A 23,487-nucleotide genomic window follows, 5' to 3' on the forward strand; every position below is an offset into this window, starting at 1 on the left:
TTTCAACCTTTATTAGTAAACATGGTGAATGAATAATTTACAGGTACACATTACAGACATGATGAATATTGCGCACAGATATTTGGGTGACATGATAGGTTAGTGAGACTTCAAAGGAACGCGCAAATTCTGTCCATTAACACGGGACTCCGATTAGTCATAAAGATGAGCTCTTTCTTGCCTTCTTCTGTTCGGCCTGAGGAGGAAAAGTCAGATAGGCATTACATACACATGTTTGAATTACAGAGGACACATCCAGCACAGGAGTGACTCTTACTCATTGGATGCTGCAGCCAGTTGCGGTCCATGTAGTAGAGATAGCAGCTCTCAAACTCCTTCTCGCTGTAGAAGGGCACCGACACTGGGATAAATGGGTCCATGTTGTCAAAGCCCCTCTAAATGACAAACGAGCACAATTTAGCATCACTCAGTCTTTATTTTCTATCAGCAGCTAACCCTCTTGAACTAAATGTTGAAATTTTCATATAAGTGTAAATACAAAAAGGTTTGAGACATACATCAGCATGTACAATCATTAAATGTTGGTTAAAAACACAGGACACACATTGGGACAATTACATATGTTAACGGTGTGAGGAATGTACAACTTGAAACATCCTCAACAATCCCTTTAATGCAGGTACACATTTGTGATTATAATAATGTGAGTTAATTTTGCAGCTTGTTTTTCCATATTATGACATTGTTCTTGTAAAATTTAAACTATTTTATTTTAGAATGTTTTTAACTTTCTTGTAAAATTAAATCCTTTTTCTCGTAACTTTACAAATTTAGTCTCATTATTTATTACTCCTAGAGAATAAAAACATTTCTGACTTTATACCCTTAATACCATAAAATTATCTTTTTTCTTGCAATATCTTGCAAAATTAAAACATTTTGATTATTTTCCCTGTCATACAATTTTAATCTTATAGAAATGTAACTTTTGTCTTACATTTTTCTGACTTTTTTTTTTATAGTAAAGTAAAAAAAAAAACATATATACAAATTTCCAACATTATTCTGGCATTTTTTTCCCTGTAAATTAGTAATTACTTCCCATTATCCTATATTTTATTCTCATGAATGTATACCTCTTTTTTTCCCCCCCGATATCATCACTTTTATCAAAAAATGAAAAGAACAATCTGAATAGTAGAACTAAAAATATCGTGCCTATGTTTTCAACGTAAGTTTCATAAAAATATCAACTTCACCATGTACATTATATATTCTTGGAATATAATATACAACTATTTTCACAGTATTGTTTCTCGCTCCTTTTAACTGATTCATTCCCAGCCATTTTCACCGAAGCAACCCCCTTTGCTCCCAGCTGTTTTACTGTTTAATCATTATTCACAAATTTGCTTTAAACTGTGGGGGAAAATAGCTTGTTTGCAACATGGTTCATTCCTTATACTCTGCTGCCACCCGCTGGCCGTTTTTGTAATAACTACCATTGCTTCAACCGTTCTCTGCAGTTCAGAGGCTGCATGAAAGCTTTGCCCTTCTGTAAGCTCAGCATAAAAACAAACAAAAAACAAAAAAAAACTTAAAAATACGTCTTTGCAAAACTGGTAATATTTAAAATAGAACGTATTTATACATTTTGGGACCAAATGAGCTCACTATGGCCCTAGTATTCCTTGATACTGAAAAACATGGATGTATAGTCCAAGCCCACATGTACATGTTACAGTACAGCATTTTCGCACTGCACTTAGCAAAGCATGCTAATCAACTCAATCAATAGCACAGCCAACACTGTGCTACAGAGGCTGGAAGAACATGAGGCGGGTGCCTAGTGAGCTCTGACCTCTCCCAGCAGCTCCTGGGGCAAGTAAGACTTGGGCGGGTACATAGCTCCCGTTTGAGACAGAGTGGTGATGATGGCTCCTCCCATCTGAAACCAAACGTCAGTTACATGTGGAAAAAGTGGGGAAATACAAGTAAGCAACACGTTTTGCATGTCGTTCTCACCCAGTCGTTCCTCATCATCTTCCTCAGGTTATACACCAGCGTGAGCTCATCTGGATCCACCTGGTGACAAACACAAACGCGTGAGAACGTACCCAACTGCAAAGATTGGCGTGAAAATGAGATGGATTGACTCACTGTGCTTTTGTCCTCCTTTTTCATAATGGACCTGCCCCACAGGGCGTTGACGCCGTCAACGGCGACAGCCAGGCGGAAGTCGCAGCCCGGCTGCTCGCTCTGCTGCCTCAGCTCCTTCATCAGCGCTCCCACCACGTCGCTGCTGCTTTTTACGCGAGTGATACCCTGACATGGAAACATGCAACATTTCAGTACATTTATCCCCAGCTACAGTGGATAAAAATAGTAATAAACAAATAAAACTATGCGCCCCTGTTGAACTGCAATTTTTTTCCTGATATAAACACAAGACTAGAATACAGCATTAAAAGAAATTCCACCATTAACTCTTTGACCACTGAAAACGTTTAATGACGTATGCTAAAATCCTAATGCATGCTGCCATGAACGTTAATTGATGTCATCTACGTTTTTTTTATTTTTTTTATTTTTTTAAATCAATGAGCAGTGCAATGCCTTGTGGAGCACTGCCTGGTCAATGGCGTTGTGAAATAAAAAACACCCACTAACTTTGGTCAAGCAGATGGCACCATTGTATCTCTTTTCAATGGGCTGCCGGTGTATGAAATTACAATGAAACATGAGGAATCTGATGAAATAGAACGTTTTCAAGGATGACGTGAATGATCAAAGCCTTTGTCACTAAACAAAAAATATTAGTGTCAAAGTCACTGTTGTGCAGAAAAAAGTATCTTTTCACAAAAAGCTTGTTTTCTCATCTTTTTCTATTTTCGCTTATGTCACTCAAATTACCCTATTTTCAAATGGTGATAACTAAAGAATGGAATAAGGAAGAAACATACTTTTTTTCTATTGAAAGAATGGAATTCAATCTTTCATATGGTATCAATCATGTTTACGTAGTCAATATTCTGTTTGCCTTGAAAAATGAGTGACGATGCTCAAAATCGTCTGGCACTGTCGGGGTTGTTTTTTGGATAACGTTTTGCAGTTAAAGAGTTAATTTGACCTATAAGGTCTTATCATTAATTTCCACCTATCATAAGCATGGCTGAAGCATAACTCCAGCAATTAATTGGGGTTCATCGTACTTCTTTTGTAAAAGGCTTCATGCATGAGATCAGTTCAAGCACTCATGTGACGAAAAAAATCTGAGGCTGAAAAATAACAACCTGATCCACCAGCTCGCCAAGAGGGCTTCCCTCCTCTGTGAGCTCTCGCTTCGTCCACACGTAGCGCTGCTTTGTCTTTATCTGCAGACGAAAGAGTAAAAAATTTGTTTTAATCTGACTTGCACAAGTAAGACTTTTGTGTAGTTTGTGTAGCTTTAAAAAAAAAAAAAAAAAAAAAAAAAAAAAAAAAAAAAAAAAAAAACTATGCCTGTACCATTGCTATCCCTTGAAAAGCATTTGGCTACTTTTACAAGAATTTCAGTTTCTGTTGAAAAACTAATGCCTTTTCTTTGCTTTTTAACTTAAAAAAATACATTTAAAATACAAATTTAGAGAGTTAAAGGGAACTGGAATGCCGCCTATCTTTTAGCAGCAAAAGCAGAATGTAATAAGCTATTTTCATTTTTTGGGGGGTTTGTTTGTTTGTTTGTTTTTACAGTAAAAGTCCAATGTTAAAAATGATTTGATTCCTCAAACCTAATTTAAAAAAGAAAAAAAATATGACTGTAAAACAAATGTCATGACTGTCATTTCCCGATAGAAGAAAAATGTAATTATTCATACATTAAGAAATAAAAATAATATTGTATACCATTTTAAGTCTAAACGTCAAGAATGCACTGGGCACTGTTAAATTAATACCTTAATCAAGAATGAGCATTTTAAAGGTAGAATTTTTGACACAGCTCCTACGTTGAATTCAATTAGATATCACAATTTATCTAATGAAAGTGCGTGCTGAGTATTCCTGTGCTGTCCAACTGTACATTTCATATTTCTGACAAAAAGACCTCATTGTCTGCACGTCAATGATTATATTTTAATTTAGCCAAGCAGATTATAACGTGCCAAAGCATAATGACTTGCATTAATGCCTCATTAAATAATTAAGCCCATCGTGCCTTGCAGCTGCCGGCAAGCGCCTGCTGCTTTATGAGCATCGGCATGTAACCCGACCTGCTGTGATGACATGATGAAGCCTCAATTTACTGTCTAGATGTGTCTTGTTAGTTACTGCTTGATGCGAATGCAGACTTATTTAATCACGCGGCTACTTAATGTGACATTTCGCTTCTACCTTGGACAGGAAGGGTTCGTTGGTGATCTTGAAGTTACGTAACCACTCGGTGGCTTGTAAAGGCTGGTCGAGGCGAGAGGGGTTGAAGGACGAAGGGATCAGCTCCTTGCAGTTCTTCACCCACCTGTGAGCTACGTGGAGAGAATATTTCAAAACTCTTATTTGATTGGCAATCAATAGATGACTTTGCTATACTGTATATTTTTCTCTGATATGCAATCCTGTTTTCATGCAAGGGGTCATACTGAGCAGAATATATGCTGGAGGTGTTGTGACATAGCTAGCTTTAACTACAAGGCATTATTGGTAAGGCCACCCTGAAAAGAAAAAATAATAATTACATGCCGAGGATAAAAAAAAAAAAAAAAATAATAATAATAAAAAAAATAATAATAATAATAATAATAATAATAATAATTATATATATATATATATATATATATATATATATATATATATATATATATATATATATATTTTAGCAAATTGTACATCTTCACAACTAAAGTTGTAATTTACTAGGAAAAAAAAATCATATTTTAGATAAAACTAGTATATTTTTAGAAAAATATAGTATACGATTTTAAAAAGTCTGCAAGAAAATAATAGTACATTTTTAAAAGACAGCCATCCAATTTGAGACATTTTTTACTATCTGTCCCTTTTTTTTCCCTTGTAAAATTTGTCAACAGAGTGATCAAAACTCTAATAAGGAACAATCACTATGATACTGTAAATTCCTATTGCTGGTATTTGCAACATCCTCTCTAACTCTGAATCATCTGCAATTTTTGTTTTTAATCTCACCATCAGGTATATGCAGCACCAACCATCCCTGCGTGTAGCAAAAGTGGATGGCGTGACAGAGAGACAATGTCTTGCCGCTGCCCTTTAATCCATCTGAACAAATCAATAAGGTTCATATACGGATGGAGATTGTCTTTTGCTGCGTATTGTCTTTCAGACTGTGTGACGAATTTGTCAAGGATACAGAACATATATCGCTGTGTGGGTTTGCTTCTATCCGTTTCCTTCAGGTAGGAGATGACCTCCAGGGCGGGCTGCCTCACCATCACGGCCGCTTCGTTAAACGTCTTCAGCTACACACAAGGTAAGCTCTTAGTTAAGTTATACTTTTTTTTTCTTTTTTTATTTAAAGAAATAATCAGATAATTGTGTGGATGTGTTAAAGAACCAACCTGCTTCTGATATCGTCGAGGGAGGCCATGAGGGAAGAGGGTGCGGATGTGTGCAGACGGTATAGTGTAAAACTGTCCAATGTGCTTTTCTGATTGACAAGCCTAACAAAGGGCAGAAAAGTGAACAAATCAAAATCGTGCAAATTCACAGACAACTAATGATGTTACACTTACTGTACGCCACACATTCATGTTGATTTGTGGATGAGCAGAAGCTTTACTTACTGGATCATTCTCCTGCGTTCTAAAGACCGAGAAAGGCTGAGGTTCTGGCTCAACCACCAAGGCCTCCTGCTGCTGTCCTGATCCACTTGTATGAAGCCACCGAACATGTCTGACCTTCAAAAAAATATAAATACAGAAACATTAGATACCTAGATAAGTCCTACTAACGTGTTTTAATGAGTCCAGAAGAGTACATTGTTTACTCTCATGTAGAATGGTTTTTTTATTTCTTTGCAAGTGTATTTAACTTTTGCATGTAATGATTTAAAGTTTGTTTAAACATTCATTTTCATACAATTTATGTAGCATTGTGTGTAACATATTTTAGTTTAATGTTTGGGTGCAGTTTTTACATTTCCAATATTTAAGGATAGTGTTATGCTCAAACAAACAGAAAGTACCTAACTTTACTGTGGCTTACAATGATAAATCTCCCTTTGAGGAATAAAACCGCTGCCTCTTTTTTTTTTTTTTTTTTTTGACCAACACGGGGGCCTACTATGCTACTGTATATTAATGCTGGCCATTGTGACTGAAAATAGAGATAAGGTTGGATGGATAGAGAGATCGGTGAAATTGATGGATGGATCTCTGACTGCGTAAATTGAAGATTTGTGCATTATAAAATTCCTTCCAAGCTTACCGTTTGCCGAAGCCTTAAGGACATTCTGTGAAGAGCCATCTTCTGTAATACAAAGCGTTTTACCCAAATGTGCCTAAAATGAAATGTTTTTACAGCACTGTCCTGTCACCTTATGTAAACACGTTGCAGCTAGCTAGCTAGCAGGCTAGTAAGTTACAGACGCTATTACTTCAGCAATTACAAGCATACAGATACATTTACCAACACGCCCGGTCTTGAATTATTGTTTATAAAAATGCCCTCCTCAGGTTTACATTCCAGGACAACGTGGAGGAGAACTCGCACGCACGACTGCGGCAGAAGTCAATGTGCCAGATACGTCATGGGCGCCGCCATCACGGAGCCTGCCTGACAGGAAGTGACGCTAGTACAACCGCCAATCAGGTTGCACGACTCGCACAAGGCAAAACAACAGTAAAATGGAGTTTCATGACTCTTCTCAACATGTGTAATTCAAGACAGTGTCTAGATACAGATATAAAAAAAAGAATATTTTCAGTATCTTTATTTAAAGAAGACGTGATGTTTTTGTTTTTTAACATTCTCAGCTGTCTTATGTAATAAGCTTGCTTTCGTTAAAAAAAACAACAACCTCAAGTATGAAGAATTACAGACATATTTCTACATAGCATATTTCTTGCCATGCTATAATTGCCTCGTTTTAGAGGTGGCTCTGTTTCATGCAGTGAGCCGGCCCCCATCCTGCTGCACCCAGCTGCTTCTTTCTAAATTACTAGCTGAAGCAGAACTCAGAGCATGCAAGTGAAACAAGTGAGTGCCCAAGTCAATGAAAATATTTTTGTGGTGCAAGGCAACCACAAACACCAGCCCCCACCCTCCCACAACTTCTTTGAGTAATCAAGTACAGTACCACATGCCTTAAATAAAAAATAAATAAATAAATAAATGTTATTTCATAGTCATGTGCTTTTTGTTTGCCACTACTATATATCTTCTTCTTGACCTGGATTTTCACATTCCACAATCTCACTTTCTTCTATATTTTAAATTAGCAGGGCACTACCCTTCTATGCCTGACTTAAAAATCATCTTCACTTATCACCCATCAATGCGGCCTTCATGTCCCTTTGCCTGCAGGACTGTACTTGAAACCACTCGCCCATGGCTGCTCCATATGGCCCGTATGATACTGAACATAATCTTCCCATCTTGCTACAAGACACTACTCGCTTACTTTTTTTTTTTTTGGCTTTCTTCCCAAATTCTTGTGCTTTTATGAGTCGTAATATGTCTGTCTTCCCTTATTAATTGCCCCTCTTCCTCTTTAATTTGCCTTTTTAATGTCAAATGACTTCCTGCGGTCAAATAATGCTGCATGCTCTATCATTGCGTTTATGCTTGCAAGCAGATTGTTACATCCCAAAAAAATTGGGGCGCTTAACAACCCACAAAGTTGGGTTGATTGATCCAAATCGGGGGTCTGTTGACCTAAATTGGATTATTTTGGATCCAAGTGCATCGTGGGCCTTTGGGTCAGCGTTATTGCAAACCATTCAAGCTTCTGCTTGATAGAAAAAATGTAAAGAAAGCAAACTAGAACAGCTGAAAATTAATATGGGTTAATCAGGGGTATCATTTTTTTATAGCACAAAAATATAGCATTTGAACAAGGGTGTGTAGACTTTTTATAGCACTATACTATTTATTATACACGGTTAAAGTTGAACAAATGAGCACCAATCATTTATAAAAGGTTAAAATTTCATAAGTAATTTAGACATTATTGTGTGCTGGATGTTTTGGGGTCAGTGTACGTGAACTGAAAGTGTAGCAAGCACACAAAAGATGGGAGGCGAGGCGACGGATGAAGATAAAACATTAAAAAATAAAATAAAAAAAAATGTTGCTCCAGGGCCTCCTGAAGCGTTAGTTAATCCTCTATGCAAAACTTGATTACCAACCAGGCCAAGCAGGGAAAACTGCCCCAGATACCAGAGCCCCGAGTCGGCATCTTTTGCAGTCATCAAATTAATACATATCCCCCCCACAAGAGCACAATATCACCATCAGTGATAACAGTTGAGCGATAATGTCCTTCATTGTCTGCCTGGAGGTCGGGGAGGCTTTCGGCTCTGATTACTTACTTTTATGATTATAAACAATAATTGCATCGTATTACTCTGAATGAGATAGGCTTTATTGATCCCCGAAGAAAAATTGTTGCACAGCACTAGTTAAACTGATGATTTGGGTTTTGCTTTACCGTTAGGCCTGTTCAATTTGGAATTTGACCGCAATATGAATGAAAATTAAGTATTATGCAAGCTTCACACAGGATGGCCTGAGCTTAGATTTGAACCTCTGAATTGTGAGGTAGTTTACCAATATTGTCATTACTAAAATGAATGAGTCATATTCAACTGTTGAGGTGGGAAAGCTAGCCACAACTCGAGTCAAATCATCACCATTTTAATACAATTGAAACACACATCATCCTTTTCCATCTCTTCTACATCCTCCTCACTAGCACCAACTGCCCTCATAATCCCTTGCTACAGCTATCAAGCTTCTCTTCGCTCTCCTCTCTAGCTTTGCACCATCCTCATCATCTTTTCTTCAAATATACAGTACGCGCTATCCCTCCCTCCGATGAGCTCATTTCTAATCCTATCTAAGCAAGTCACTCCGAAAGAGAATCTGAACATCTTCATTTCCGCCACCTCCAGCACTGCCTGCTGTCGTCACTTCTGTGCCGCCGTCTCTAAGCCGTACATCATGGCTGACCTCACCACGGTCGTATAAACCTTTACCTTCATCCTAGCAGAGGCTCTTTTATCACAGAATACACCTGTTTTTTTTCCATAAAAAGGGAGTTAGCAGTTTCTTTTTTCCCCTAAGAAACCTCAGTGCAAGAATCAAATCAACCTATCTAAAAATGAGCTCATACTAAAAAATAAAATAAAATCACACAATATTGTGCTTTTGTACATTACAGCACTGCATATAAACAACCTACAATCTCTCATAACACTTAATACTGAGGGACTTACTTGCTAATGCAAGCACACTTTGAGTTCCTCCACACATTGACTCGGTTCACATGCGTATTACGTGCCCCTTCAGCTGACCATTAACGTGGATTTTGAACATAGAAGGGCAAAAACATGCCTTGTGAAAATTAAACTGGACTAAAATACTAGCCACCAGAGGGTGCTAGAACTGCACAAATAGAAATGAAGCTGACCTTTTTTTAAACAGATATGCTGCTTTTAATATTGTGACATGACGACGATATATTGTGGCAGTTTTAATACAGCAGTATCACGATATTGCCGTTATTGTTAAATCCTTAATAGTAACATCAACCAACGTCGGCTTGTTTATAGCGCTAATGCTAGCTTAGTATTGATTGCCCTGCTATAGTGGTGAAAGTTGTCTCTTCCGAAACGCAGATCACGCACTATAATAGGGCCCCATCCTCTGTGAGGGGCCCATTTTGTGCAGGGGAACCCACTGCAACCTGCAAACATCTGATCAATGTGAAGGTAGGAACGATCAGACATGAACTAAAATGTGGACCAAAATTCATTGCAATCACAATAAAAAAATAAATAAATAAATAAATAAATAAATAAATAAATAAATAAATAACCTGCAGCTTGTAGCCAACTAGAGACCAGCCTGTGTAGCATCCCTTAATTATAAATAATAATAATAATAAAAAATAGAAAACACTAGTAGTAAAATTGAATACATTTCACATATTTTTTATTTGGTTTATTTACATATTTTACATACATTTGCATTTGAACCTTTTTTTTTATTTTTATTATTTTGTCCCTTTTAAAAATCCAATGAGGTTTTCCCACCCCTGAGCTAACGTGTAATAACACTCTCTCCCCCCTGTCGTCTCTTATGAAGGGCAATGCTGTTGTGTTCACTGCCTCCTTCCTTGCTCTCCCCCGCACACAAGGCAGTGATGAGTTCAGGGCCCGTGGGACACAACGCGACTCATTCTGACTGGCGGGAAACGACGCAACTTTTTCAGCCCGGGAAGTAACCATGAGAAAAAAAAATTGACATTACAGCTGAGCGCAACCAGCGCGCCCCCTAACGGCGGACGGAGAACTGCTTACTCTATGATTATGAAAACACTCCCGCCAATGTACCGAAGCTCGCTCCTTTAGGAGCTGTGTTTTTATAACCTTTTTACTCGTCTGATCCACGCCACGTCAGTTCACGCGCGAGGAGCAGTACAGTCGTCACACGGGTGGGCGGAGGTGGCGGTGCTGCACGGTACGACGGAGGCGGGAAAAGGCTCCGGACAGCAACACCTTATCCCGCGTCTTAAACGCAGTTTGCTACGGGACGCGCTCGCTGCTTTTTCGGGCTTGTTAGGTAAGTAGCCTGCGTAGCTTTTATTCCGGATTGTCACGGCCATGCCGCGTGGGCCTGTTAGCGCCACGCAGCATTGCTAGTGTGCACTTTGCGCTAATTTTATCCCTTGTTGCCGAGTATGTCCTGCGTGTGCACGCTGCTGTCTTTTCCCGCCAGTGAGAGGAGGGGGGTGAAAACAACAAGGTGGCGCATTTTAGCTTTCATTTCCGAGTGTGTGCGTGTTGGCATTAAAACTACACACGTTTGTGTGTTGTTGTTTTTGTTGTTGTTGTGCGCCAGCCAGGCGTTGATGTGTTGTGATTTTAGTGCGTGGACGTTCTCCTGTGACACTGACAGGAGTGCGGCAACACCCCCGCTGCTGCCCATACTGGAAGTAGCTCCACTGGAAATGTCAGCGAGCCTACGCAGCTGCCATCTGGGTACACAATGTACGCCTGACACACTCACGAGGATACACCGTTGTGCGTGTGTGTAACATATTCAGACAACAAGTAGAGGATGGCACTTCAACTGAGAGAGTGCCGAGACTATGTTAGGGGTTTAGAAACTGAGGCCCGGGAACCCAAACAGGTCCCAGGGCAGTTTTTGGTATGGATGTATCAACATCGATACACTTTATCTGCTTTATTCGTGCCTTAAAAAAAAAAAAAGTTTCAATACTATGTCACTGATACCACTTTACCAGCTTGACAGTGGTGCCTTGAGATATGAGCGGTGTTTGGATGATTTCTTCGCTTTGACTTACGATGCTTAAAATGCTGTATGGTGGCAGATAACACAACTCACTTGACAGTAAGCAGCAGTTCAGCAGATTGTGAACAATTCCAAAAAGAGGCTTCAAGTTGTTTAGTTAATGCCAATTACATTATAGTGGCCGTTATAGTGGCTATATATTAACTACAAATATCGCAATACTTGCATAGCCGTATCAATAATCTATCGGGAGACAAAGTATCACGATTTATCGCGATACCAATATATTGTCACACTCCTAATGTAAAACGTCATAGAAGGGCAAATAAATATGAGTATTTGAATACAACTGGTGCATTAGTACATGTAGACAGGAATATATTCTTTATCCTCTGTGAAAAATGACTAATATTAATAATGTAGCTTGAGTCACTTACACTAGTGGTGAAACTCTTCATTTGTGTTTGCATGACAGTATTATACTGCCCTATTGTGGAACGTATCCATCATGGCTATGTTTACACTTTACACACACACACAAAAAAACATTTATGCATCCAAAATAAACATAAATAACTCGGTAAATGTCAACACAGAAATAAAAAACAATACATCAAAAAAATCAAAAGCTACAGGTTACATTGTATTTAGCTGACCACAATGCTATACTGACAACTGTTGGCAATCATTATGGTTATGTCATGATGAACACACGTCAAATAAAAAAAATAAATAAAAATAGATCATATTAAATGTCGATTCAAATGTAAGCAAATTGTATTTAAACCATCTTCAATTGTCTATGCTTTCCCTGTAGTTTAGATTTACAGCTGGTGTTTTAAATTATGTGTTGTATGAGCATTCGTAGGCATTTATACGTCAAACTAGTGACCAAAAGAAAAACAGTAAGTAGGTTGCTAGCTGAATGTGCTTGTGCTTCATGAGGACGTATTCTTATGAGGCTTTGCAAACTAGTTAATAAACTTCAAAATGCTGTATGTCAGTGGAGACGTTTAGTGAGGACCCCCTGTTGATTAATGTTTTACCTTTAGGGGTAAAACGGCTTTTAAAGGTTCGGCTTTTTTAACCCCTGAAACTTGACCCTGGATTTGGGTACCTTGGGCTATAATAAACCAAATGGGGGTCAATGGGCTCGGGCCCATAAAGTCTAAAATGGGCTATTTTTAAATTTCCTTTATTCTCTATGGGAAAAATTAATGACCAAACCAGTCACTGAATCACTTTAAAAAAAATTGGTGAGTACATCAATTCCTTTCATGTCATATTGCTTAATTGTTGTTTAGTTGTTTTGTTTTTTGTACTAAATGATACTAAATATGACCGGAGATAGCAAAATGACATTGTGAAGTGTTCAAAAAACGCATTAGGTGAAAGGAACGTGCCAAAGATGTCATCTCAAAATAGTGTAAAGCAGAACAATCGGTCATTACCTTGCTGTTGTCGTAGATATTCATGCAGGGAATCCCCAACATGCAAATATTAGGAGGATTGAGCCAAAAGCTGACGCAGAATCTTACCCTAAACATAAAAAAAACTTGTTGAGAAGATGCCATGTATCCAGTTTATATTCAATACTTTTCATTTTACTGAAATGCACAACTTTCTATGTAAACTTTTTTCAGCGTGTTCTAACTTCTTATGTTGAATTTGTATACTTTTGGCAGATATTTTTATGCAGAGCAGCATATCTGAAGTTATTACCATGATACAAAGGAATTACTTTTTCCACCGTTGTCACAATGTTACGGAATACAGGTGGGCACATTAATCCATGGTTTCTATTGATTCGGTGGAATTGATTGTTGATTAGCTGCAACTTGACGCAAAATGAAGTGCATTAGTTGGCGACAACAAGCAGAGATGCCGTTGATTAAATCTTGAGTAGATTGCTTTGATGTGGAGATACGTCCAAACGTTGACAATTTCCCCTGGGCAGTTTTCATTTTTTTTCAACCTTTTTTTGTACTGGTCAATGAGACATATGTTTCACATGTTAAAAAAAAACACACACAAAAAACACTCAATTTTCAAATTAAAATGCAATGCACATTAAAGTTAAAAAATGGTATTGAAGATTAAATGTAAATATATTAAACTTTCAAGTTAAATACAACGAAACTGTACTTGGGTTGTGATTCTTTTCTGGACCACTAGAGGGACAGTAAACCCCAACCCATCACAACAATAAGTGAAATCTGTGATCGAAATAACCTAGTTAAATGCCCTTAAATCTTTCTACGGTCTTTAAACACACTTAAAAATATACCTGTAAATAAACACATATAATATATTCAGCAAGAGCGATGGATAATACAAAAATATTGGACAAATAGGAAAAAATAAAATAATTACTATCAAATTTAATTTAATCAATTAAATATTATTAAAATAATAATTACAAATAAAATTAACATGATCATTTACTGCAAATTATTTTGTGGACTCTCAAGCTACGGCTCACGGAATCTGGAGTCCTGGTGACCCCAGTTTTGAGAACCACTGTTTAAAAGCACCGCTCCTGTTCCATAAACAGTTTTACAAATTCCAGAGGAAATCGAAAAATTAGCCAAGTGCGGTGTGAAAATGAACTCTTGTCGTCTCCCCTTTTCTGCTTTTCGTAATCAACTTGCACGCGTCGGTGGCGCGCCCGAGGCTTTTTAACACTGCATCCTGACACCCAGCTGAGCTCCCGCGCCGGTGCTGTTGTCAGGCAGATGCTTGCAGTTATTGATGATGATAACGCCGCCGCCGCCATTGGACGCCGGAAAGACGGCGGGGGCCATTATCATGATTTAATCGTCGCCTCAGCGCTGCTGAGGAGCCCGAGCTCACTCTCTGTGTCAGGTCCACCCATCATCCTGTCACGGGAAATAGCTGCCGGTCCAATGTTGGGATAATTTAGAGTTATGTTTGGGCGGAATGGTCCAGGGGGTATAAAAGACTGTTAATACGCATGCAGAATGGACTTCTCTTAAGTTGTAGGACTTGTCACATTTATGTATGAGGGTAAAATGTAAAGTATGCTGTGTGGAGGTATGCTATTTTACAGTGAACCTTTTTCACAAGTTAAAGACACCATATAAAACCTACTCCCACAAGCTTAAAACACTTTGCAAACATGTTCTAAAAAAAACAAAAATGTATCGGAAATACAGTACATACTGTACTGTCTGTTTATGTACCTTTAAAAGCCGGGTGTGTGATGTTGGTAGGTCGCATCACGCATGTGAGGGTCTGGGCTTGAGTTGTGGCCAACAGCAGCAGCAGCAGTATGAGTGTGCGATATTACTTTTCTCCTGGGGTTCAATAAAAAAAAAAAAAAAAAAAAGCTGAAAAGTGCATCTGTGACTTTTTCACTTGTTAAAAAATATTGTGATATAGTAGGGGAGCATAGTGATAAACAACAATATAGCGAGGGACAGCTGTATTCACGTTTTTTCTTTCAAATCTATCACCTATTCGTGGAAAAACTCACCACAAGATGACACCAAAGCCCAGGCTACTTGGAAAGTAACAATTGGTGTCAAGGAAGTATCTTGAAGTGATGCAACTCGACTGTTCTGAGATCTTTGAACGTCAGGGAGGAGTTAAGTTTAGCCTGACTGGTAGGAGAGTCCGCCACGTGTGTTTTTCCTCAGCTGACTGGCGATTAAAAAAATCAAACGTAACAAATGAGTTAAAGTATGGTATTATTATTTTTATGGCTTTTGACAATCAGGGTTTCCCCCAGTGCATGATAGGCCAGGCGGGCCGCCAGGCTTTTTATATAAATCAAATCATCTGTAAGATATTTATTTCTAAGGGTAATGTATTAATTTAAAATGATATTGACGTGTTTAGGGATCAGAGTTTGTGGTATAGTTTTTTGTTTTTTTTCGGCAATCATAAACAAGATAAACATAGGGACCGGTGTCAGTTCCTCAGGTTTTCTTTTTGCTATTTTGGGGCAAGGCTCGGTCCCTATTGCCCTGCGAATAATGTACTTCCTTATGATTTACGAGATGGCCATTAATGAAGATGTTCAACAGCGTGCTTTATTCTAATTTCACAGAAGGGTTTGGCGGTGGAAATACTTTCCAAAGGTCTTACGTAACGTCTCTTACTGGAACTGATGTTGATTTGAGCTCCTCTGTCTGATTCGAGCGAATGGTTTTTGGGGATGTGTGTGTGTGTGTAAAAGGGGGGGGGGGGTGGTTTTAAATGAAAACATTATCTAGAATGCTCCTGAGGCACTTGAGTGGATGTCATAAGAGGCGCAAGAATGCTTCGCAAGGTGTGTTTTTTATTGTGAAATGAATGCCTCCCTTGATGCGAGGAAGGACGGTCGAAGGCTGCGTCCATTTGCTGTGCCGGGGTCCAAATTTGGGCTGAACCAAGAGCGAGTTTGTTTTGGTGGGGAGAATGTTATTTTAGGGCGTGTTACTAGCTGTAATGTCACATTAGACGTTCATTTACAATGGGGGTCAATGAAAAGCTTACTTGACTCAGAGGAAGCAATGGGAGGAGAAGGAATTTGCGCTCCTTTCCAAAAATAAGTTTCCCCCCTTTTCCCGACGCGGTGTTACCATGACTGAGAGGGAAGGGGGGGGGTGTTGTTGAGTACCGTGAATGGAGGGATTTAGGTAGAAAAGGAGGAAAAGAAAGAAGTGTAGGAAGAAATATGGTTGTCATTAACAGGAATATAATGTTTGAGTTGACCATTCAGCTGTGTGGTTGACTCAGAGCGAGAGAGCGAGCGAGAAAGAGAGAGGGGAGGGGGCTAATAGAGAATGCATGCGAAAGCTTACTGCCAAAAATGAGACGGGGAGTTTTTCGGAGAGAAAAGAAAGTACAGCCCAGCGCCAGGAAGGGAAGAAGGAGTAGCTGAGAACAGAAGGCGCAAAGATGGCGGCGAGAGGGGGGACTGGAGTGTGGAGCTTGGGTCAGAATCAGTGAGGTATCTCATATCGACGGGCTTAAAAGTGAAAGTTTTTGTAAGTTCACCGTTTTTCAATTATGTGACTAAGTCTTGCTTCCAGTCAGTTGAGTGCAGGCATTCTGGGAATCGGCCCGTGTTGATTAGCCCCCCGGGTCTTCCGTGTGATGAGATCATCTCTGTGGACACACACTGTAACGCCGCTCTGCAGCTGCCCGCTTGGAAGGGGACTTTCCTCCCCGTTCCCGTGCTGCTGCTGCTGTTGCTGCTGCTGCTCAGCATCTGTGCTCACTGACGTGACTAATCACTGGATTCTATTTTCCTCTCTCGCTGTCTTAACAGGCGTTTTGTCAGCTCAAGCCCAAAGGATAAGATCTGCCTTTGCCGGATGAGCAAGCTCAACTGAGTGTTGTTGTTTTTTTTCCATCAAAACCTCACCTCCACCTGCAGGAAAACTCCTTCAGTGGTATACTGGGAACTATTCAGTCCTCTTCTCCTCCCCCCTGACTTCTCTGATGGATCAGAGAATGAAGGGGGGCACCCCTTTACTGACAGACACACTGGATGCTACCTCTGTACCCGTGGACTTTGAGCAGGACCAAGAGAAAAGAAAGCGCGTAGAGACGGCGGATTCGGACGTGGGGAAGAAGGAAGAGAGGCGAGGGAAGAAGAGGGAAGGGGACAAGGGGGCGGTGCTGGAGTTGCTTATTGAGGGGCGCTGTGGGGGCGCGGGGCAGCAGCAGCTTCAGATATGTGGCAGAGAGACCAGCTGCCCTGACGGGAACGTGCGACTCCGCATCGGAGTGCAAGCCAAGCGCACCAAGAAGCCGCCCAAGATCTTGGAGAGCTACGTCTGCAAGCCCACCATCAGAAGCTACCAGAGGCAGCAGGGTCGAGGGGGTGCATTGCCCTCCAGGACCGCCACCGATCCGGATGACGCGAGCAGGGAGAACTGCTCGGCCACTGATGGCGTCCAGACTGCATGCAAACAAACGGCTTCTGCCACTTCGCCGTCATTATCAACACCATCATCATCAGCAGCAGCACAGTCTTTAACACCAGCAAATGCTACTGTTTCCACCATAGCCTCGGCCATCGCCAACCCGGGGACCAAACAGGTGAGTTAAACCTGCTTTAATGGTGTAAACAAACAACGAAGAAAATCTTTACTGTTTACAATATGCTGACCTTATGTGCAAACTGTTGCTTATTTACACATCCAGCATTCATGGGAAACATTCATTCATGCGTCTCCTCAGCAGTGAGACAGGGCTGTTAAAACTGCGCCATAAGAGCAGGGACAATAAAACTGTTGTCGCTAGACCAAAACAATGAGTTGTAACTCACTATTAAAGCTCCGTAAAGCTGATGGGAGCCACAGAGACGGCTGATAATTCTCTGTAGTTTCAGCTCTACGAGAGACGCTTGCTTCTGCAAGTGCACATACATACAAGCCTGGCAGCTGCTGGCATTCAAACTATTATTGTGTATGAATGCTAAGAATCAAGCCTCAAAACAACTCCCTTATATTTTAATAGAAAGTATAAAGTTGGAGTGTCATTTCTCAACTGATAGGAAAGAAAAGAACAAAATGTGCAGCTTGTTTTTTTTTTTTTTTTTTACTGGGATTAAGGATACGATTAAAAGAGCAGAGGCCCCAGAATTGAACCCTGTGGTACACCATACGTTCCGTTATACATGTGAGTTCGTATCGCACATATTCGTCTGACCACTTTCTTTTTTTGCCCGACATAGTAAGTATGAAAGAATTACAATAATAAAGAAATAAACAACATAATGCACCATCACAACTGCTGCAAGTCGACTACTGATCACACCAAATTCCCTGCAGCACCGATAGGCCAAGCAATGTAGCATGATCACCTGCAGCCAATGATGGCCAAGCGGGTCGGGTATCTGTCTTGATCTCCACCGAACCCCTTGGGTTCAATCGAAGCCAGTTTAAGAACCACCTCACTGATGATGACTACGGTGTATTCCACCGTGCGTACAAATTCGGATTACATCATTGCTGTAGCAATGGAATTCTGGTCAGGGTAAACAGAAGCCTCCCTCTATGTATTATATTTCAGCTAAATGAGGAGATCAGTCTTTTTCTGAGGGAATAGCAGTTTGTCCTTCTAAGGATAAGTGGCACAGAAAATGGATGGATGGATGGATGAATGGATTGTTAGCTGAAGCTAGTTCCAAAAGTGTACTCATACATTATTAATGGCACTTATGCACAGTAGCTGTGCATTGGTCTTTTTTGTTGCGAACCACCAGGCGTGCTCAAATCACTGAGCTGTGTGGTGCGCCATCATAAGGTCAAATGAGCAATTGTCTCAATACTTATAAGCAAGCGGCACATTTAACTAAACGGGGCCTATAAATAGGACAGTGGCACAGCAACCACTTAGCCATTACAGGCATTGGTCCATCAGTCCTTCTGACGATGGCCTGAGGGGAAGCTTATTGCTTTAGCTGCACAAATGCCACTCAAGTTGCCGCCTACCAAAATTAAAGGACAAGTACAAAATGTCAGACCTCATCATCTGTATTAGTGGCAATTTATAGCGACCAATAGCGCAGCTTTCTCTCGCTGCCCGACACTCTATATCGGTCCCTCTCTTCTATTTTTGCATCCCCTGGTTTCTCTACCTGCTCTCATTTATCTTTCACTCCCTTTCTGTCCCGCTTTACCACCCTTTTCCGCTGTCTCTAGCATTGTGTCTCTCCTTTCTGTGTCACCCCCTCCATTCTCATTTCCGTCACCTCGCTCCCTGTGCCCTCCTTTCTCTGCCTGATTGAGTCACTTTGTCCTTAGTCTGGACGTTAATGGGCGGACAAAAACAAAAGCAGTTCTGTTATTGTCTCCCCCCGCCAACGTTGTCAGTTAAACTGTTGTCAACAGCAGACGTATTGGATCTGCCTATCGTACTGGAACAGTGCATGACATATATTGCATATTTATACTTCCCAGGTTCCTCTCAAACTGGCGGGTAACACAGAAGTGACTACTGCTGGTTCGCCGGAGAGAGGGAAAAAAGAAAAGACTTCAGGCATCCATGAGCAGCAGCCCCCTGCAGTGCTCAAACCGTATTCGTCCACCTCAAACCAGGACGCTTCCGCTACACTCTCCAGGTCGTGCACTGAAACGCTGCCCGGAAGGGAAATCATCAAGAAACACAATGGTGCGGTTCAGAGCAAGAAAGGACTTTCGAACGGGAGATGCTCTGAAGACAAACTTGGAGATGCCATATCAATCAAAACTGCAAAACACAGCAGCTCCATTTCATCTGTGGATGCCACACCTCCAGGTTCTTCAAAGAAAGAGATTTGCTTGCCGCAAAAGAGTAACTCCCCCTCGGTTACCGCTAAATCAAAATCCACCCCCACTCTGGATATGTCTCCTGCCCAGTCACAAGTTCAGGAAGCTTCACTGAAGCGCTCAAATGACAAAAAGAGAGATAAAGAGCGAAAGGTAAAGAAAGACAAACGAAAAGAAAAAAAGCCAAAGGGAGATGGACTGGAAGCAGAGGGAGTAAAGAGTGATTATAGAAAGGAAGAAATCAAAAAGAAAAAGAAAGACAAAGGAAAAGATGGCAAATTGAGACAGGGTAAAGACCATAAAAGTAGTGAGGAACCGAAGACTGGAGAAAAGGCTGAGAAAAGCAAGACCAGCCTAGAAAAACACAGAAAAGAGGACACACGCTCAGGCGAAATGGCTAAATTTGATAACCCATATAAAGTTGCAGACCAAGGGAGATCTGATGAAGGGAGCATGAGAGATCATATGAAACAAGCTGAGCTACAAGCAATGACTGCTGACAGCAGTCAAAAGTCAAAAGAGAATGACATGGTCAAGTATTCAACAGTGCCTCCAAAGCATCCAGTGTCATCTTCTGTCCTACCCCTTCTTTCTCCACCATCCTCCTGCCAAGAGCAAGACAGCAGACCACTGAAGAAACGTAAAGCCCGAAGGCCCAGCTGGACGAAACTGGTACACCGGGCTCAGAGGGGGGAAAATCATGAAGCAGATCCTCAACAGAGCTTCTCTCAGAAGTTGCCTACTCACTTGAGTCCCTCTTGCTCCCCAACCTCCTCCACAGCAAAACCATCATCCCCGAAACACAACCCCACCGTAGCCGATCCTAAAGAGTCTGCTTCCAAAAGCCCTACCACCCCAGTCCGAAAACGGATCCGATCCAAATCCCGCACCATGATCTTTAATGAATCTCCTCTAAGACTTTCCCCTGAGGAGGTCGCCTTTCTGGAGTGTGATGACATTCAGAAAAGCCCCGTGCTGGACTCGAGCCCAAAGAAGCGCGGCCGTCCTCGCAAACAACCCCTAAATAAAACAGACGTCACAGATAAGAAAAGAGAACCTCCTTCTCCTCCTCCCGATAAGGGAAACAGGCAGCTAAAAATCAGGAGGCTGATTAATGAGATGAAGAAAAGGAAGAAGAAGAAACTTCACAAGGTACTGACGTCTGGCAACGCAACAAAGGAGAGTAATAACGTTAAAGACGTCGCAAATTCTCAGAAAACATACAAAAAGATTGAACCTCTGACAGTGCCCACGCTCTCCGACTTGTCCTCCTCCTTTGGGACCAAGCTGGGCCCTCAAATCAATGTGAGCAAGAGAGGAACCATCTATATGGGCAAGAGGAGAGGGCGCAAGCCCAAATCCCAAACGATTCGCCAGAATTCCCACAGCTACACTCAGTCGTCTTTGTTTAGCCAGCCCACTGAAACATCTCTCTTCATGTCCAACCAGTCCCAGCCTCCTGCCGCCCACCCGTTTCCCTCCCCGTCCCTCACACACTCCAGTGGGGCCCAAAGCCCTTACAGTGAAGGAAGTGTCACAGAACCAACGTCCACTCTGCTTTTTCCTCCCCCGTTTTCCCTCCCGTCGCCGTCGTCCTCCTGCACCTCACCCCGTCCCCCGTCCTGCTCCTCTCTCTCGCCCTTTGTGAAGAAAAGTTGTCCATGCCAGGGCAGGCAGCACTTCCCTTTTCACCAGTCGTCATGTAAGCTCTCCTCTCCCAGCGCGCCGCTCCAGCCCACGGCCAACTCCCCTGGCCAGCTCAAAGATGCCACTCCATCACCCAGGAGTGAATCGCACAGCGAAGAGACGTTACCCAGCGATAGCGGGATTGGAACGGATAACAACAGTGTCTGCGAGCGGAGGGAAATGAGGGGCGTTAGAGGCATGCTCAGGTTGGGTCAAGGGTCTGGTGGGATTCTCGGGGTTCCAAAACGTTCCTCTCTTGCAGACCCTCTTATGACCAGACACAAGAATCCGATTGGCAACTCAACTTCCATGGAGCGGCACCGACATAGGCACAGGCGGCGGGATTACAGCTGCTCCGCTTCCTGTAATTGCTTGTGTGCCTGCCCTGGACACAACAAGTGCACCCATTCAGATTACTTCCCTTGCATTGGTCACAGTGCACTGAAGAGACAGAAAAACAAACACAAAAAGAAACACCAGCAGCTACTGATGCAGGATCCAGAGTTTCTGTCTGAACTGGAAGAGCTCATCTGTCAATTCAGTGAAGTCCACATCGGTCGGCGAGGCTGGGCCAGGTCGGAGCTGGGCCAGGCTTTTGACGGGAGCAGGCGCCATCACTCCTCGCATTCTCACCGCTCCAATATCTTCAGGATCAATCTGAATGGCTTCTATTCTCCTCACCCTTCGTCTTATGCTGCTAAACCCTCCTTCTCCCCTCAGTCTTTTTACCCCTGCCAGACTTTGCATTGTAACAGAAAGCCGGAACGCAGGCAGTGTGGCTGCCCGTCAAAGTTCCAGGAGACAATTGACAACATGGGGTTCTACAGCAGCTACCCACCGGCCACAACACTTTACCATCATCTCCCCGGCTCATACCCACTTCCATCTCCACACCAGTATGCCTCGCAACAACCCCACCATGCCCACATCCTCCTGAACCCTGCCAGGTTCCATAGGCGGAGGAGCAGGCTGCTGAGGGAGGGGGCCCTCGGAGGGGAGATTGAAGGCAATGGAGGAGGCCTCAATTTAGGGTACACGTCAAGCCTCCCGTGCGACTGCGGTCACAAACATAAACACAGACAAAGGCTCTGTGAACGTGACGTGGAAGAGGATGCAGCGTTAGAGCGTGAGGAACAGGAGGACATGGTGGCGAGAGAGACCTTCTCCACTACAAAGTCAAGGTTCATTTTGGGGCAAGGCGGAGGGCGGAAGGGCACAAGAGGAATAGGGGGCGTGTTGTCTAAAGAGTCACCTTGGTTACGTGAGAATGCAAATAATTCATTCTCTGCTGCTACATCATCATCATCATTAGCAGAGAGATCAAAACATGCATCTCTCTTCTCCGTGGGGCTGGGCTCCTCTCACTTGTCTTCGTTCGGAGGGGGCTGGGGCGGCCTGGGCCAAAGTTGGACCAAACTTCGGGGTGCAGGGTTTCCAAACACCAGCTGGGGGTCCTCCGCTGGACGCGCACGTCCGGTGATCCCCTCCGACCCGGAGGATGATGACAGGGATGACGTTCATCGCCCGAGCCGGACACCGCCGTCCCCGACGCACACCAACCTGTTCACGTCGGTTGACGTGGCAGCAGGGGGGCGTGGCTTGAGGAGCGGCTTGGCCAGCAGGAATCTGGGAAGCGGAGACAGGTCATGGAGGACGGACGAGCCAGCTTGGACAGAAAGGAGAGAAGCAGGTGAGATGCTGCTAAAATAAATTCACCAGTAAACAACAGTGACCTCGATCAGGAGGTTTCTACTAGGGATGGGCATTTAATTTTGATCAGAAATTAACCTTCAATCATTTGACTAATTATTGTAACTTAACTGAGCAGAATAATGATGCTGCATGGGGGAGTTGATGTTGCATGAATGTACGTAGCTCCAACTTTCCCAAGGTGATGTCTGTCTTGTTATGACTGAAACAACAGAGCATCTACTGCAGTAGTAGTTGTGCACTCCAGTCATCAACTATCAATAAACTCAATCAACCATATTCTTAATGAACACTTAATAAATTCCAATGCTCACCTTGTTTATACCAACATTTAATCCAGATCCCTCTTTTAGAATAAGACATGACAACCTGA

The 23,487-nt window shown here is 42.0% G+C and overlaps 2 protein-coding genes across 9 annotated transcripts in view; one reads left to right on the top strand and one right to left on the bottom strand.

Annotated features, from left to right (window-relative positions):
* Nucleotides 1–17,276, bottom strand: dap3 (death associated protein 3). Of its 5 annotated transcripts, XM_077527170.1 has the most exons (15): nucleotides 16,456–17,276; nucleotides 14,948–15,114; nucleotides 14,655–14,768; nucleotides 12,903–12,990; nucleotides 5,757–5,870; nucleotides 5,532–5,633; nucleotides 5,324–5,432; nucleotides 5,140–5,232; nucleotides 4,333–4,463; nucleotides 3,255–3,335; nucleotides 2,122–2,286; nucleotides 1,987–2,046; nucleotides 1,823–1,909; nucleotides 278–395; nucleotides 1–196 (listed from the first exon to the last, which is right to left on the bottom strand). In XM_077527170.1, the coding sequence occupies exons 4-15, from the start codon at nucleotides 12,942–12,944 to the stop codon at nucleotides 111–113; spliced, it is 1,188 nt and encodes a 395-aa protein (XP_077383296.1). In that variant the 5' UTR covers nucleotides 12,945–12,990; nucleotides 14,655–14,768; nucleotides 14,948–15,114; nucleotides 16,456–17,276; the 3' UTR covers nucleotides 1–110. The 5 variants fall into 5 exon arrangements, with proteins under 5 accessions (XP_077383296.1, XP_077383297.1, XP_077383301.1 ...); XM_077527171.1 differs by lacking the exons at nucleotides 14,948–15,114; nucleotides 16,456–17,276 and having other exon boundaries at nucleotides 14,655–14,776; XM_077527175.1 differs by lacking the exons at nucleotides 12,903–12,990; nucleotides 14,655–14,768; nucleotides 14,948–15,114; nucleotides 16,456–17,276 and adding exons at nucleotides 6,400–6,441; nucleotides 6,689–6,799.
* The window catches only part of LOC144022403 (uncharacterized), a 26,989-nt gene continuing 13,861 nt past the window's right edge, over nucleotides 10,360–23,487 (top strand). Inside the window, exons 1-3 of one of the 4 annotated variants that reach the window (XM_077527160.1) lie at nucleotides 10,360–10,758; nucleotides 16,730–17,505; nucleotides 19,371–23,094. In XM_077527160.1, coding sequence (XP_077383286.1) covers nucleotides 16,903–17,505; nucleotides 19,371–23,094 — 4,327 coding nt within the window. In that variant the 5' untranslated portion in view covers nucleotides 10,360–10,758; nucleotides 16,730–16,902. Of the gene's footprint in view, nucleotides 10,759–10,824; nucleotides 11,187–16,729; nucleotides 17,506–19,370; nucleotides 23,095–23,487 lie in introns of those variants that run through there. The other 3 variants (XR_013284324.1, XM_077527157.1, XM_077527158.1) reach the window with 3 other exon arrangements.

Source organism: Festucalex cinctus, chromosome 7 (genome assembly GCF_051991245.1).
Source record: "Festucalex cinctus isolate MCC-2025b chromosome 7, RoL_Fcin_1.0, whole genome shotgun sequence".
NCBI lineage: Eukaryota > Metazoa > Chordata > Actinopteri > Syngnathiformes > Syngnathidae > Festucalex > Festucalex cinctus.

What these genes read in the sequence shown, in the direction of transcription:
- dap3 (XM_077527170.1), bottom strand. Translation starts at nt 12,944, where the DNA reads ATGTTGGGGATTCCCTGCATGAATATCTACGACAACAGCAAG. An exon ending in GAACGCAGGAGAATGATCCA is followed by an intron (nt 5,634 to 5,756) that starts GTAAGTAAAGCT and finishes GCCCTTTGTTAG; the next exon opens with GCTTGTCAATCAGAAAAGCA. An exon ending in CTGGCTGCAGCATCCAATGA is followed by an intron (nt 197 to 277) that starts GTAAGAGTCACT and finishes TTTCCTCCTCAG; the next exon opens with GCCGAACAGAAGAAGGCAAG.